At 40.9% G+C, this 16,343-nt stretch overlaps 1 protein-coding gene across 2 annotated transcripts; it reads left to right on the forward strand.

Annotated features, from left to right (window-relative positions):
* Window positions 1-708: 708 nt before the first annotated feature.
* smarca1 (SWI/SNF related, matrix associated, actin dependent regulator of chromatin, subfamily a, member 1) lies at window positions 709-15,826 on the forward strand. Of its 2 annotated transcripts, none has more exons than XM_024431448.2 (24): window positions 709-873; window positions 1,703-1,771; window positions 2,125-2,291; window positions 2,493-2,593; window positions 3,078-3,178; window positions 3,898-4,077; window positions 4,203-4,358; window positions 4,492-4,623; window positions 5,167-5,235; window positions 6,892-7,001; window positions 7,136-7,362; window positions 7,862-7,983; window positions 8,437-8,589; window positions 8,798-8,930; window positions 9,345-9,490; window positions 9,577-9,705; window positions 10,009-10,119; window positions 10,382-10,495; window positions 11,084-11,206; window positions 11,370-11,502; window positions 11,671-11,789; window positions 12,286-12,498; window positions 14,816-14,926; window positions 15,189-15,826. In XM_024431448.2, the coding sequence occupies exons 1-24, from the start codon at window positions 817-819 to the stop codon at window positions 15,255-15,257; spliced, it is 3,045 nt and encodes a 1,014-aa protein (XP_024287216.1). In that variant the 5' UTR covers window positions 709-816; the 3' UTR covers window positions 15,258-15,826. The 2 variants fall into 2 exon arrangements, with proteins under 2 accessions (XP_024287216.1, XP_024287217.1); XM_024431449.2 differs by lacking the exon at window positions 709-873 and adding an exon at window positions 964-1,033.
* Window positions 15,827-16,343: the final 517 nt, after the last annotated feature.

The following is a 16,343-nucleotide window of genomic DNA, read 5'->3' on the forward strand; positions in this document are numbered from 1 at the left end:
ATGTGATTTATGGCTGAAGAATATTGTTTATAAATTAAATGGTCTAGCTTGCATAGCTTGCCTACGGCTGGTGAAGGAGAGTTATAAATGCTTGTCCCTGATCGCCATCTTGTGGTAGATATGCAGCAGGCCTCCTTTCAACAAATGAAATACACCCCTTGATTTTGAAGAATATGGCTTATAAACTGTAATGAGGTTTTACAATAACAACCCGAGAAAGAAAAGCAGGTCCTTTTACTTAATTGTTTATGTTTTTGTTACCATAGGATTGCTTACTTATAAACAAATAAATGTTTTGTCATAACCGTCAGCATTCAGGGATCAAACCACCAAGTTTATAAATTACATTTGAATGCAGATTGGCTGACAGCCGTGGTATATCAGACGTTGTACGACGGGTATGACAAAACATGTATTTTTACTGCTCTAATTACGTTGATAACGAGTTTATAATGGCAATAAGTCACCTCTGGGGTTTGTGGTATATGGCCAATATACCATGGCTAAGGGCTGTATTTATGCACTCTGGGTTGGATCGTGCATAAGAACAGCCCTTATCCGTGGTATATTGGCCATGTACCTCCCTCATGCCTTATTGCTGAAATGAAACAGGGCTACCAATATTATTTCGAACGTTCTAGTGGCGTACATGGTGTTATCGCGGTATTTCAATGCTATATACTCGCGAGATATTATGAAGGGGGCGTATGCTCACAATGTACAGTCTATCTAATGACGTAGCAAGCATTTTTGCAATGTATAATAACTTACACAGTCTGGTCTAAAATAACTCATGATAAAAACCGAGTCCACAGAATGTCAGATGAAGAGATTCCTTCAACTTCCAGAGAGCCTGTACCCGAAGAAGAAGAGGTGAGCATTTAAAAGCAGACATCTTCTTTTCCAGAAATATGAGATACACTGTACTGTTAGGTTGCTAGAAGTTTGCAGTTTTGTTCAATTGGGGGGAACATGGCGGGAAGGAGGCTTGCACATCTGCATAGCTCTCTTACAGATGTTAGGTAGCTACCAGGTAAGACGCTGGGCTGGCCAGCAAACATAACAATGGGTTTCGTCGTGCAATTCATAGACATTTAGCCAATATTCCCGTAGACTTCTATAAATGCTGCCAATTTGTAACCAGTGTGACAAGCTTCGTAGTCCCAGACCGAGCCTCTGACTGTATAGTAGTAGCTTGTTGTGTATCTCACTCAGCCCTGGCAGCACAACACACGCAGCACGAGCAGCCTCAAGCAAATCAGCTGTCAATTTCAACACTGGCTGTTGTGCTTTGGGGATTGTCGAGTTGGCTATAGCTAGCTACAGTAGCTATGTAATATGTTTTATGAAGAGTAGCCTAACATTAAAGGTGAAGCTAAATGCTTGAACTTCAGAAGGCATAACTTTTTGCACATTTTATAATACATTTTGAGCACACAATATGTGAACGTGCACAAAATTGATTGCACAAGCGTCACATGAAGCCAACTTGCAACCAAGGCCATAATCATTCAATATGTAGAATAATTTTGCATTAATTCAGAGGAAATTATATACAATACACAACAAATTCCCTTAATAAGGCCCACTGAAATAGAACATTTAATTGTTTTAAATTGCACATTACATTGATTAAATGTTACCAAATCATAAATATGTACAGTACGTTGAGAATGTAATAAAGTAGTCTACTGTGTTTCAGCTGAAGCCACCTCTGAAGGCTGTGCCCAAGGCGGAGGGGGAGTTGGATCCAGAGTATGAGGAGAAAAGGGTGAGACAAATTGCTTTCTCACAAACATTCTTTATAGATATCTAAATAGGATAAATTTGCGATTTTAAGATGCATTTGCAAGACATATTACTCTAGGGATTATCACGTCACACAAGAGTAGTCACATCTTGGTTGAATTCTGTGCCAGATATTTGATATGTTTATTTTTCATCATTTATTTTTCTCCAATTTTTGCAATGGGCTCCCCACTGTGGTAAATGTTTGGAATTGCAGTGTATAGTGAATGTGAATGGCAAAATGACAGTTTAGCATAACATTGATCTCATATCCTTACTAGTAAAACAGAACCTGTTGGTTTAACTTTTTATTTTCTCCCTGTCTTTTAATCATAGAAAACAGATAGAGCGAACCGGTTTGAGTTTCTGCTCAAGCAAACAGAACTCTTTGCCCACTTCATCCAGCCTGCATCTCAGAAGTCTCCTACTTCACCCCTGAAAGTGAAACCTGGAAGACCTCGCGTTAAACAGGATGAGAAACAAAATCTCCTCTCTGTTGGAGAGTATGTGACTGCTGACTTGTTTTAAGAGTCCTGACATTACTTGTATGTTTTTGAATTGACAGGTCTGTTATTTTAAATAAACAAGCTATTTTGGTCAATAAACCATGAAATAATAAACAATACAATCTGTTTACCATTGTACCAATACCAGATATCATTATTTTTTACAAACTAATTGTCTGCCTCCTGTGTTTTTTACAGTAACCGCCACCGACGCACGGAACAAGAAGAAGATGAGGAGTTGTTATCTGAGAGCAGGAAGGCAGCTAACGTCTTGGTTCGCTTTGAAGAGTCCCCATCCTGTATGATGTTTTCATATAGCTTAAATGCTAATGTTAACACTCTCTGTGTAAATGAACAGTAGCAGGTGTAACTCAGTGTTGTATTCTATCAGGTCTTTACCTATAATCCTAATTAGCTCCCATTTGAGAATAGCTGACGATGGATACGAATATAATTTCCTTTTTTTCATTAACTTTTTACCACAGTTGGCTAAATCAGGGTTATACAGAGTGATTCTCGGTAGTCTTAAACAAATCTTCTTTGATACAAAAATATACACCTCACACACATTGATGGTTGTGGGTACCATGTCAGATATAGAGTTGAAATGTATTCCATTTTGAATTTGCATCCCAATATTACACTTTATATACTTCACAGAAGACTGAAATATAACAAAACTGTTTGACATAGAAACACCGGATCTTCATTGTATTTTTAGAGGGCGCTTTTGGTCATTGACTGCAGGAAAGGGCTACTGACATAACCTATTTTATTTTCCAGATGTGAAAAATGGAGAGCTGAGAGATTATCAAGTCAGAGGTCTCAACTGGATGATCTCCCTTTATGAAAATGGCATTAATGGAATTCTGGCTGACGAAATGGTAACGACTGTACCTTAAACATGCAATTAACAATAGTTTATGTTTAAGTGCCAGAGCCTTATATTGAGATAAATATGTATATTATATCTATATCCAAATGTAAGTAAGTGCCACTAGTTGTGAGTCAAGCTGTGTATGACAGGTTGTTTATTTAAGCAATAAGGCCAGAGGGGGTGTGATATATGGCCAATATACCACGACTAAGGGAGATGCAACGCTGAGTGCTGGATACTGCCCTTAGCCATGGTATATTGACCATATATCACAAACCCCTGAGGTGCCTTATTGCTATTTTAAACTGGTTACCAATGTAATTAGAAGACTCAAAATAAATGTTTTGTCATACCTGTGATATATGGTCTGATATACCTCGGCTGTCAGCCAAATCAGCATTCAGGGCTCGAACCACCCACTTTTTAATTAAGCAATAAGGCACGATGGGGTGTGGTATATGGCCAATATACCACGGCTAAGGGCAGTTCTTAAGCACGACGAAACGAGGAGTGACTGGATACAACCCTTAGTCGTGGTATATTGGCCATATACCACAAACCCCTGGGGTGCCTTATTGCTATTATAAACTGGTTACCAACGTAATTAGAGCAGTAAAATTAAATGTTTTGTCATACCCGTGGTATACAATCTGATTTAACACGGCTGTCAGCCAATCAGCATTCAGGACTCGAACTACCTACTTTATAATTGTGTGTTGACAACAGGGCTTAGGGAAGACCCTCCAAACCATTGCATTGCTGGGATACCTGAAGCACTACAGGAACATTCCAGGCCCCCACATGGTTCTGGTTCCCAAATCAACGCTACACAACTGGATGAATGAGTTCAAACGCTGGGTACCAACCCTGAAGGCTGTCTGTCTTATTGGGGACAAGGATGCAAGAGTATGTCCTGTTTTTTCTCTTGATTGACACTGATTTAAATGTGTCCTCTTATAAAACATTATCAAGTGGGTAGCTAACCAAGACCACAGATGACTCCTTTGACAAATGTTCTCCTTATTGGCTAGGCGGCGTTCATCCGCGATGTCATGATGCCAGGGGAATGGGATGTTTGTGTCACATCCTATGAGATGGTCATCAGAGAAAAATCGGTCTTCAAGAAGTTCAACTGGAGATACCTTGTCATCGACGAAGCTCACAGGATAAAAAATGAGAAGTCCAAGGTATGTACTCGAATGAAAATAATTGTGGTCTGAACCAAGCTTTTATTTCTACTTTTCAATTAATTAAACTCTGGCCAATAAATTTTTTTTAAATGATATTTATGTAATCTTAACATCTGTCCGGTGTTGTCAGCTCTCAGAGATTGTCCGTGAGTTCAAAACCACCAACCGTCTCCTCCTGACTGGAACACCTCTGCAGAACAACCTCCATGAGCTGTGGTCACTCCTCAACTTCCTGCTGCCTGATGTCTTCAACTCTGCCAATGTGAGTGCTACCTCTGTCTGTTCTCTCCATGTATTTCTCTAGTAGGGATATTCCTCTCCTTTAGATGAATGTGACTGGAATGCTAAATGGAGGAAGAAAATAAAATCATATCGCTCCAGGCAAAATGAACTGCATTATTTTGATGTTTTGTGTCAAAAGACCCTCCAGCAGTAACTTAATGTTTTTTGTTGTTCCATTTTATACCACCTAGTTTCAATGAGCATCTGTCAATCACGGAAGTCCTCAGCCTGACATGCTTCTTGTCTTTCCATGATGTGTCAGAGAGGGAAAGGTAGCCCCGAGCACAGGCCTCCCCCTCAGGCACTGCTCTGTTCTGTTGTCAGTTCCTCCAAGTTTGTCTGGGATCCCTCACCCCCACAAGCTGTAGCTTATCATATGTATCCTGTCCTTTCTCTAACACATTCCCCTCTGCAAATGAAGCCAAAGCAGAATCATCTTTACTCTCTCAAAATTATATTTTGCACTTTCATGGAAAATCTTTACTTGTTGAAAACAAAAGGAAAATGTTCCTTATATTCTCAGGACTTTGATTCTTGGTTTGACACCAACAACTGTCTGGGGGACCAGAAGCTGGTGGAGCGTCTGCATGCGGTAAGCTGTGTTTCACATTTCCATTACTCTCAGAGATTACTGCAGAATTCTCCTTATCTATTATTCTGTTGTGTTAAGAGATGGATAATAAAATGTCTTTAGTTAGAAAAGCATTTGCCTTGTTAGTGTGCTGTTTGTTATAGAGCCTGACCGATTATATCGGTTCACTGATATTATCATCCGATATTGGCCTTTTAAACGCTATATCGCTGTCAGCTGATAATTCCACTGATAACCGATATTCAATAAATAGGATGAAAAAAGGGAATGTCGTGCTGATCTGAACACTTCTATTGATGTCATTATTTAACATTTGAAGCATATTTGTTGAACAATTGCTCTTTTGGATGGCAATTTATGAGAAATCAGAGTAAGGAAATGAAATTTTGCTGCTGTGAAACAGTATATTGGCAGATAAATCGGTATCGGTAAGTTTTAACCCCCCAAAAATCGGAATCGGTATTGGACCCAAATAAACATACATATATGTCAGGCTCTAGTAGGTGCTTAGGCCTTTCCTTCTTGTGTAATAGGCTGTTTGTTCAGGTGCTGAGGCCTTTCCTTCTTGTGTATAACGTGATGTTTGTTCAGGTGCTGAGGCCTTTCCTTCTTGTGTATAACGTGCTGTTTGTTCAGGTGCTGAGGCCTTTCCTTCTTGTGTATAACGTGCTGTTTGTTCAGGTGCTGAGGCCTTTCCTTCTTGTGTAATAGGCTGTTTGTTCAGGTGCTGAGGCCTTTCCTTCTTGTGTATAACGTGATGTTTGTTCAGGTGCTGAGGCCTTTCCTTCTTGTGTAATAGGCTGTTTGTTCAGGTGCTAAGGCCTTTCCTTCTTGTGTATAACGTGCTGTTTGTTCAGGTGCTGAGGCCTTTCCTTCTTGTGTATAACGTGCTGTTTGTTCAGGTGCTGAGGCCTTTCCTTCTTGTGTATAACGTGCTGTTTGTTCAGGTGCTGAGGCCTTTCCTTCTTGTGTATAACGTGCTGTTTGTTCAGGTGCTAAGGCCTTTCCTTCTTGTGTATAACGTGCTGTTTGTTCAGGTGCTGAGGCCTTTCCTTCTTGTGTAATAGGCTGTTTGTTCAGGTGCTAAGGCCTTTCCTTCTTGTGTAATAGGCTGTTTGTTCAGGTGCTGAGGCCTTTCCTTCTTGTGTATAAGGCTGTTTGTTCAGGTGCTGAGGCCTTTCCTTCTTGTGTATAACGTGCTGTTTGTTCAGGTGCTAAGGCCTTTCCTTCTTGTGTAAAGGCTGTTTGTTCAGGTGCTAAGGCCTTTCCTTCTTGTGTATAACGTGCTGTTTGTTCAGGTGCTAAGGCCTTTCCTTCTTGTGTATAACGTGCTGTTTGTTCAGGTGCTGAGGCCTTTCCTTCTTGCGTATAACGTGATGTTTGTTCAGGTGCTGAGGCCTTTCCTTCTTGTGTATAATGTGCTGTTTGTTCAGGTGCTGAGGCCTTTCCTTCTTGTGTAATAGGCTGTTTGTTCAGGTGCTAAGGCCTTTCCTTCTTGTGTATAACGTGATGTTTGTTCAGGTGCTGAGGCCTTTCCTTCTTGTGTATAACGTGATGTTTGTTCAGGTGCTGAGGCCTTTCCTTCTTGTGTATAACGTGATGTTTGTTCAGGTGCTAAGGCCTTTCCTTCTTGTGTATAACGTGATGTTTGTTCAGGTGCTAAGGCCTTTCCTTCTGCGTCGGATAAAAGCTGAAGTGGAGAAAAACCTGCCTCCCAAAAAAGAGGTGAAGATTTACCTCGGACTGAGTAAGATGCAGCGAGAATGGTATGTTTTTGGTTCAAATACTTTGTCCTTCTCAGTGTTGCCCATAGCTTGTGTTGGTTCAACATTTCTACTAATTAAATTCTTTCCAAAATAATTTCAAATGAAAAAACGTTTTGTTGTTCTATTTTTGTTAGGTACACACGAATTCTGATGAAAGACATTGACATCCTCAATTCTTCTGGAAAAACAGACAAGATGCGTCTGTTGAATATCTTGATGCAACTGCGGAAGTGCTGCAACCACCCATACCTGTTTGACGGGGCCGAGCCCGGGCCCCCCTACACTACCGACAGTCACTTGGTCACCAACAGTGGCAAGATGGTGGCCCTGGATAAACTGCTGCCCAAAGTCCAGGAACAAGGTGATACACCCATCATTCAAGGATTTGACTGTAGTTTATCCCATTGATGTATACTGTAGTATCCCATCTTCATGTATATTTGATGTGTTTATCTCAAAGAGATCTGTGGTTGTCCCTGTACATTTGCAGTTGTAACAGACTATGCAATAGGTTGTCTAAGCAAACTCTGATAAATGGAAGAACATAATGGTCTTTAAAAGGCAAGGACAACCTCAGAGGACGCAGGCTCAAAAGATTGCGTACTGTTGAAGGATATCAGGATTCACATGTAGAATTGATCATTTTCTTGCGAAGTTTTCTTGATGAGAAAGGTTCATTTGACTCTCAAATCAGCCATGCTCATTTAGAATGAGATGAATCAAACCTTCCTGCCATGCATGAAACCCTATGAATAATTTTCTCTCTTTGGAGATTGCATTTGAGCTATGTGACCTGATAGTGTATGTATGCTGTTCTGCTCTCTAATGGAATGACTATGTTTTGTCTCATTGGTTGCCAGGGTCTAGAGTCCTCATCTTCAGCCAGATGACCAGGGTCCTTGACATCCTTGAGGACTACTGCATGTGGAGAGGTTATGAGTACTGCCGTCTAGATGGAAACACTCCACACGAAGCCAGACAGGTACGGAGCATGACTTCAGCTGATGAGGCCTCATTGGCCACAACACAGGCTCCCATGGAAACCATAAGGAGCTATAGTGGAACAGTATCAAATCAACCATGGACTTTAGTTTAAGCCACTACTTTGTCTACCGTGCTCGTACTGACCCTGCTTGTAAAAATGTTTGCTCTAATGTGTAAAGTGTCTACTTCAACTACATAAAAACGGATATTTTAGACATTGTCTGCCTAATATTTTATGGCACAGGTGTCAAACTCATTCCACGGAGGGCCGAGTGTCTGCGGGTTTTCGCTCCTCCTTTGTACTTGATTGATTAAATAAGGTCTCTAATTAGTAAGGAACTCCCCTCACCTGGTTGTCTAGGTCTTAATTATGAGGAAAAAATTAAACCTGCAGACACTAGGCCCACCATGGAATGAGTTTGACACCCCTGCTTTATGGCCGTGTTTCTAGGACGCCATAGAGGCCTACAATGCTGAAAACAGCAGCAAGTTCATTTTCATGTTGAGCACCAGAGCTGGAGGTCTGGGCATTAACCTGGCAACTGCAGACGTCGTCATCCTGTATGACTCTGACTGGAACCCTCAAGTGGACCTGCAAGCAATGGTGAGAAACATTTCATTTGTGGCTTCCTTGGAAATGTACATCTATATATTAAGTGTTTGGAAAAGTAAGTATTAGTCATTTAGTGTGAAATTTTATGTCATGCATACAAAAATACTAGTAATGTTAATTTATAACACTGGCTTGTATTTCAAAGAAATAGACACCTCATCAACTGAGGCAATCGGTGTGTTTGTTTTTGCCTCTCTAGGACAGGGCTCATAGGATTGGTCAGAAGAAACCAGTGCGTGTGTTCCGCCTCATCACTGATAATACAGTCGAAGAGAGGATTGTAGAAAGAGCTGAGATGAAGTTGAGGCTAGACTCCATAGTTATACAACAAGGTATTCAGCATGTTTTTGATTCCAACTTCATGGTTTGTCATTACATGTTAAGCAATGGTCTTTGGGACGGGTAAGACAGACAGACCTTGGTTAGGCTTAGGACAAAATGATACCAAATGCATACATGTATGCAGATCACACAAGGTTGGTGGCACCTTAACTGGGGAGGACAGGCTTGTGGTAATGCCTGGAGCGGAGTGAGTGAAATGGTGTCAAATACAGCAAACACATGGTTTCCATTCGCTCCATTCCAGCCATTTATTATGAACCGTCCTCCCCTCAGTAGCCTCCTGTGATACAGATACTACTATCAGTTTCCAGAAGGATCTAGACCCTGAGACATGAATGTAAGGCTGCTGCAGGGTACATTCAGTCCCACACCCCAACTACTTCTCACATCTTTCAACTTTCCAGGGAGGCTGATGGAGCAGTCCAACAAACTGGGGAAAGATGAGATGCTGCAGATGATCAGGCATGGGGCCACTCACGTCTTCGCCTCCAAAGACAATGAGCTCACAGATGAAGACATCAACACTATCTTAGAGAGGGGGGCAAAGAAGGTGAGTGAGGGAACAGCACATAGTGTTTGGTTGACAGACTGGCTGTTTGGTTCTCTGTGCTGACCTGTCCTTTTGACCTGTCCTAGACGGCTGAGATGAACGAGCGCATGGAGTCTCTGGGAGAGAGCTCCCTCAGGAACTTCACGGTGGACACAGGAGGAGCAGAGACCAGCCTCTACAACTTTGAAGGGGAGGACTACAGAGAGAAGCAAAAGGTATCACATTACTACATGCTTTGTCATGGCTCTTGACCTGTTAATAGCATCAAAGAGACGCTTGAGATGATACTGTACGTAGATTAGCTCGTTCCCTTGTGCCTCAGGTTTAATTTAATTTCAGTTGTTGAACTTTGTGAATACTGTGTGATAGAGGTAGATATGACGTACAGAGTATGCTATTCATAGATGCTTATGACATAAACTTTATGAAACCACCATAACCATAAAATGAGGTGTACATCATATACCATGTACTGACTTGATTCCCCTTGTGAGTCATGACCTGGCCTTGTTTTGTAGCTGAGTATGATGGAATGGATTGAGCCTCCTAAAAGAGAGAGGAAAGCCAACTATGCGGTGGATGCCTACTTCAGAGAAGCCCTGCGTGTCAGTGAACCTCGAGCCCCCAAGGTAACGCCCACTCACAGATTAAGCACACAGAAACTTCAAGGGCTGCCGCCTTGCTTTGTATCCCTGCTTATAAACAACATGCTTATTCAAGGGCTGCCCCCTTGTTCATGGGTGAGTTGCTAGTCAGTAGTCAATCCTTCGTCTTCTTTCCCCATTCTTCCAAATAATGATGGCCAGTCAGGTCAGAAAGATGTCCATGGAAGTGGCGTACATGTTAATCTTGCTCACCAGAACATGATTAATAATGATGACTGTATTTCAGGCCCCACGTCCCCCCAAACAGCCCAACATCCAGGACTTCCAGTTCTTTCCTCCTCGCCTGTTTGAGCTGCTGGAGATGGAGATCCTTTATTACAGGAAGACTATAGGCTACAAGGTAAGAGAGCTGTAGTTAAGTTCGTTGTCTGATAGATACAGAAAGTGTGCATATGTTATCTTATGTACAGTAGCTTTAAGCTTGGCCGTTTATAGTAATGTATTTTTGTTTCCACGTCTTGCTGGTTCTATTTTACTGAAACAATTTACAAAGTTCAATATTTAAAAAACAACATTTTGAAATCTGTTGGTTTGGGCTTTCACAGAGCCAACATGTTACACATGGGAGTCATGGATAGAGTCCATAGAAGTGTGTCTCAACTCTGACATTTGTGAGCAGCATCCCAAGTGGTTCGCTGTGCCGAGGCACTCACTGCCAGAGCAGGCTGCTGAACTGAGACAGATTGGAGCTTGTGCTCCTCCATGGTGCCAGAACCACAGAACACACACACACATTCCCCCTATGCCACCTGATCCCAGGGTACATCTGTTCAGTTAGTCTGGTTCCCCAACAGGCCTGTCTATCGCTTCACCCAGCCTTAGCAGTCTCTTGCCTCGTAGCGAGAGACGGAGCCGTTCAGTGTTATGTCTCATTGGAGCTGTCTCTAATAGGAGCTGTGTGTCTGTTCTCTCCCCTGTGCCGCTGCAGGTCCCCAGGAGCCCTGACATTCCCAACGCTGCCCAGGTGCAGAAGGAGGAGCAGAGGAAGATTGACGAGGCGGGGCCCCTCAGTCCCGAGGAGACTGAGGAGAAGGAGAAACTTCTCACACAGGTACTGCAGGGGGCTAGGCGAGACACAACTTTCGAGATTCCTGCATAAATTATTTTATTAAGTAAGATCCCTATTTGTTTGTCACAAAAAGTGCCATGTTATTGGACATTCTAAAGCTTTTATCTAAGCAAGTGCTGTGTTTGTGGTGAATGTTGTTTCACAGGGGTTCACAAGTTGGAACAAGCGAGATTTCAATCAGTTCATTAAAGCCAATGAGAAATACGGCCGTGATGACATCGACAGCATTGCTCGGGAAGTCGAGGGGAAAAACCCTGAGGAAGTCATTGAATATTCTGGTAAAATACCGGTCCTCATCAGAATCATCCTCATATTTATTCCATTATAATTGTGTTTCCTTTAGACACATTCTTGTATCTGTTTTAAATAACCATGGTTATTACAGATTATAACTTTTTTATGCGCCACACGAGTCCTTTCACACATGTTCTTGTTTTATTTTCAAGCCATTTTCTGGGAGCGGTGCAATGAACTCCAGGATATTGAAAAAATCATGGCTCAGATGGAGCGTGGCGAGGCCCGTATCCAGAGGAGGATCAGCATTAAGAAGGCGCTGGATGCAAAGGTCAACTACTGTACTTTTTACTCATTTCTATTGAAATGAAACACAACCAAAACAAACAGCCAATGCATCCACAATTTGTAGAGTCACAAGCTTGATGTAGTCATTGCGTACTATGAATATGGGAACAAATACTTAACTTTTACTACTTTAATACACATGTAAGTGAATTTGTCCCAATACTTTTACTCCCCTAAAATGGAGGGACTATGTACAAAAAGTGCTGTAATTTGGATGGAAATACCCTCAAATTAATGCTGACAGTCTGCACTTTAACCTCCATAGTCATTGTTTGATTTGAAATCCAAACTTTTGAAGTATAGAGCCAAAAAAATGCTTCACTGTCCCAATAATTACGGAGGGCACTGTATTTCCTATGGTAGATACTCTGGAAATTACATAGTTAAATTTACTACTATGAACCTTTATTTGAGTATGCTCCAAGATTACTTCTTATTTTCAAATTGACTAAATGGAAATGTTGTTTTGATCATTTCAGATTGCGAGATACAAGGCCCCATTCCACCAGTTGAGGATTCAGTATGGCACCAATAAAGGGAAGAACTACACGGAGGAGGAGGACAGGTTCCTGATCTGTATGCTCCACAAGATGGGCTTTGACAAGGAGAATGTTTATGAAGAACTCCGACAGTGTGTCCGGAATGCTCCCCAGTTCAGATTCGACTGGTTCATCAAGTCCCGAACTGCCATGGTACAATATGTCTTGAACAGTTTGACTATCTATGTTACAGAAGTCTTGGGTGAGCAAACATGGGGACACTTACAGTATTTGAAATGACACCTGGGCTGCCTCTGGGATAGTTCATGAACCCAGTTATAGTGTCTTAAGCCCTAGTGCTAACGTGCACTTTTTGTCTTGATCATCATTATACCAGCTTTTAAAATCTTTTGACATGTAGCACCATTGACTTATGGCATCTGTAATTTTTTAACAAATTATATTATTTCAAATAGTATGTCAAATCATTTGCATACATGGAGGCGCCAGCTAATCTGGTCACAATGTGGATACAGTGGACGGATAAGAGACACATTTTAGTACAATGTGTTGACACGACAAACCTTGATCAGATAGTGATTGGATCATATTAATCAGATCAGGAAAGGTACATGTTAGTGCAAGGTGTAAATGAGGCTTTTGTGTCCTCCTTCGCTGTCTCTGGACCATCATAAAAACTTGTTTTATTACTTTTATTATATACTTTGCAGTGAGTTCAGAGACAATTTTGTTTGCTTTCCTCTCACATGATCTATAATAGGTATGGTTGAATATAGAATTGTATTTGTTTCAATGTGGCCCTTATTTACAAGTTGAGATGGATGGGAATTCATGGGAGGAAAGACTATTGTTCAGGTTCACGCATACATAGACACTTCCTTGCAAACAATAATGAGTCGTTAAGACGTCCCCAGGACATCACAAAATGGTCAGCTGAAGTCATCAGGACGTTCTGTCATGGTCCCCTGGAGGGTTTTGTCTAGTTCCCGGTTTTTCCCGGGGATGTTGCCTGATTGTTGCAAAGAAACCCCCCCCCAAAAATAAATAAATAAATAATTACACCACTTGTTACTGTTGCCAAGCCTATCAAGGCCCTGATTAGTGAACCACTGATACAGTCTCAGCTCTTTGTCTTTTAGCAATGCTAGGGACTCCCACACATAAACAGTGCTTTTAACTTACATATTTGACATGCATGATTACATTATGTATACAATAATTATTATTTAACATGTCCTCACCTGGGCTTTGAACTGACAACCTCTTGGTTCACAGCATTCTACTCTTCCTGCTACGCCATGTCTATCAATGACTGGTTTCACTTTGACTTCAAAGTAAATCTCAGCTCTGTTAAAAATACACTGAAGAAAAACTATTATATTTATCATAGGGATTCAGGAGTAACGTAAAAACGGAATAATATGCCCCACCAACATCAGACTACTGTATACTGAAAATCTCAACTCAAATCACTGAAATAAGTCAGTGAAATCAATGAGAGAATAGTCAGATTAACTGATAACTAAAATAGCAGTCTCCTGCTAAATGCAGAGATATATTATAGGTAATGAATGTGTAGGGGACTTCTGAAATTCTCCAGACTTTGCGGCGCAGCAGGAAGATCAGCATACCCCAAATCCAGAGGTTGAGAGTTCAAATCCTAGGTGGGGTCATATTGAAAAGTTACTAGTGATCATGTCAAATGTAATCATATTCTTGTTGATTGAAGATTGTTTACACAATTTTAGCTGAACAGCGTCCTACTTACCTTAAAACCCCCATACCATCATCACGTAACAAAAACCTCTAGAGGGTCTGGACAAAACGTCCCATGAATGTCTAGGGAACCTTAAGAGGACGATGACACAACATCCCAAGAATGTCCTAAAAATGTTCTCGGGGACATCCCCGGGACAAACCAGAACTAGGCAAAACCTCCAGGGAACCGTGACACAATGTCCCAAGAACGTTCGGGTGACCTTCAGGAGACCATAACACAATGTCCCAAGAACATCTTAAAAATATCCCTGGGTCAAACCGAGAACTATAGAATGGTCCCCCAGAGCATGGTCCCTTGGGACCATCACGTAATGTTCTTAGAATGTGCTCGGAACGTCAGTGGGATAACGTCATGCTGAAACACTTAAGGGACCAAATGGGAACATTGACAAATGTCCTCAGGACGTACCCTGTTTGCTAGGTCACCTCTCTGGGGTTATTGGGAACATCGCCAAATGTCCTCCGGACGTCCCCTGTTTGCTGGGTTACCTCTCTGGGGTTATTTATCATTACTTTGTGTTTTTGACAAAGTGGTATGTTACATGAACTGTTTTGGTTATTAAAATGTCAATATTATGAACAAAAGCTGTAATAACCACACAAGGAGAATAATGAATAAATATTAAAAAATGGTTTGCTTCAAACAGACTGGCTAACGGAGAGGAACATCAGACATCCATTGTAGTATCGTTTTGTTTTCTCTACAAACAGTTTCCTCTTCTTCCCCCAGGAACTTCAGCGACGCTGTAACACTCTCATCTCCCTCATCGAAAAAGAAAATATGGAGATTGAGGAAAAGGAACGTGCTGAAAAGAAGAAAAGGACCACAAAAAGCCAGATGGTAATTGATCTTACTGTTTCAAAACAATCATATACAGATTTTAAGGTACAAAATGGGTTTAACCATAAACACACAACCAGTGGTTTTGTTTTTGGGATAAACATTTTGTGGGAAGAAAATGACATTGGCTAACCATCTTGAGGATTCCAAACCATGTTACCATGAAAAATGTGTCAATACTCGTGTTAGAATATTAATATTTCAGTGATTACATACATTGTAACATTTACAAGTAGACATGTCATTGATTTAATTCTGTCAGGCTCACAAAAGGAAGGCAGATGCGTCATCAGAAGCCACAGGACGTAAAGAGAAGAAAGCCAGAGCCTGAAGACGTCATTGAACTAATGTAGCTCCCATCAGGCCCAATCCTAACTTGAAAGATAAGTAATTCGATAATTTGATTTATGCACACAGATCTCAAATTAGGATTCGGCCCATCATGAACAAACAGCATTAATCACCCACACAAAAAAATACAAACACAACATTCAATAGCTATAGTAATTTCTGTGGAAGTGAGTGGTTTCTCATTTTTAAGACATTTTGTATTGCTGTTTTTGCAAGTGTTTGATGCACTTTTCAACTCAACATGCTATATATGTATGTACGGATTTGTTTTGATTGTTGTCTCATGTCTTGTGTAATTGGTGGTGAAATAACGATGGCTGTTGTTTAAGCTATGTGTTTGACACATTGTTATTATGCTTCATTAAGTGGTTTCCCTTATGCACTTTATATAACCTATTGCTTTGCACATGTCCTAAGCTCTTTTTATACTGAGTTTAATTTCATCTATCCTTTTAAGCTGTGTTGGTATTTGAACAAAAAGTGATTGTTGTATTTCGCTTTTCCTGTCTTTTCCTGTGAGTTCACTTATTAAACAAAATCCAACCTTAATTATATAGTAGTTGGCATTTTTTGCATGTAACTATTTTGATAGGTCTCACAAAATCCTCCTACGTTATATTAAAATCACTAAACTAATGTAAAGGATGCTGTGAACCCAACAGTAACAGATAGTATTACAAAAGCACTACCTAGTACCAACTTACTGTATGTTGTATTTGGCACTGACTGTGATAACACGTTGGACCCCCATTTTTGTAGGCATAAAATGTGTGTAGTTCCCCTTTTAACAAGTTCTAGAGCATTAATAATCTTCACTGAGCAATGAGGTTGAATTTAAGCTGCTCATGTGTTATTGGGAGGAACTCTTCGTGCCTCCATGGCCCAATTCTTAATAAGGATGAAGTTACACTGTATGTCCACATGGGGGCATTTTAACGCTGTCCTATAATAAAAGGTGGCGTTAAAGCAGTGGACTAGTCTGAGAGTAAGCTATATTCATCGTGTCATTTAAATAACCTGTTAAGAAACCCCTTATATTGCAAACCACCCTGCAGTCATGTTGATC

The sequence above is a fragment of the Oncorhynchus tshawytscha genome, linkage group LG09, assembly GCF_018296145.1.
Source record: "Oncorhynchus tshawytscha isolate Ot180627B linkage group LG09, Otsh_v2.0, whole genome shotgun sequence".
Taxonomy (NCBI): domain Eukaryota; kingdom Metazoa; phylum Chordata; class Actinopteri; order Salmoniformes; family Salmonidae; genus Oncorhynchus; species Oncorhynchus tshawytscha.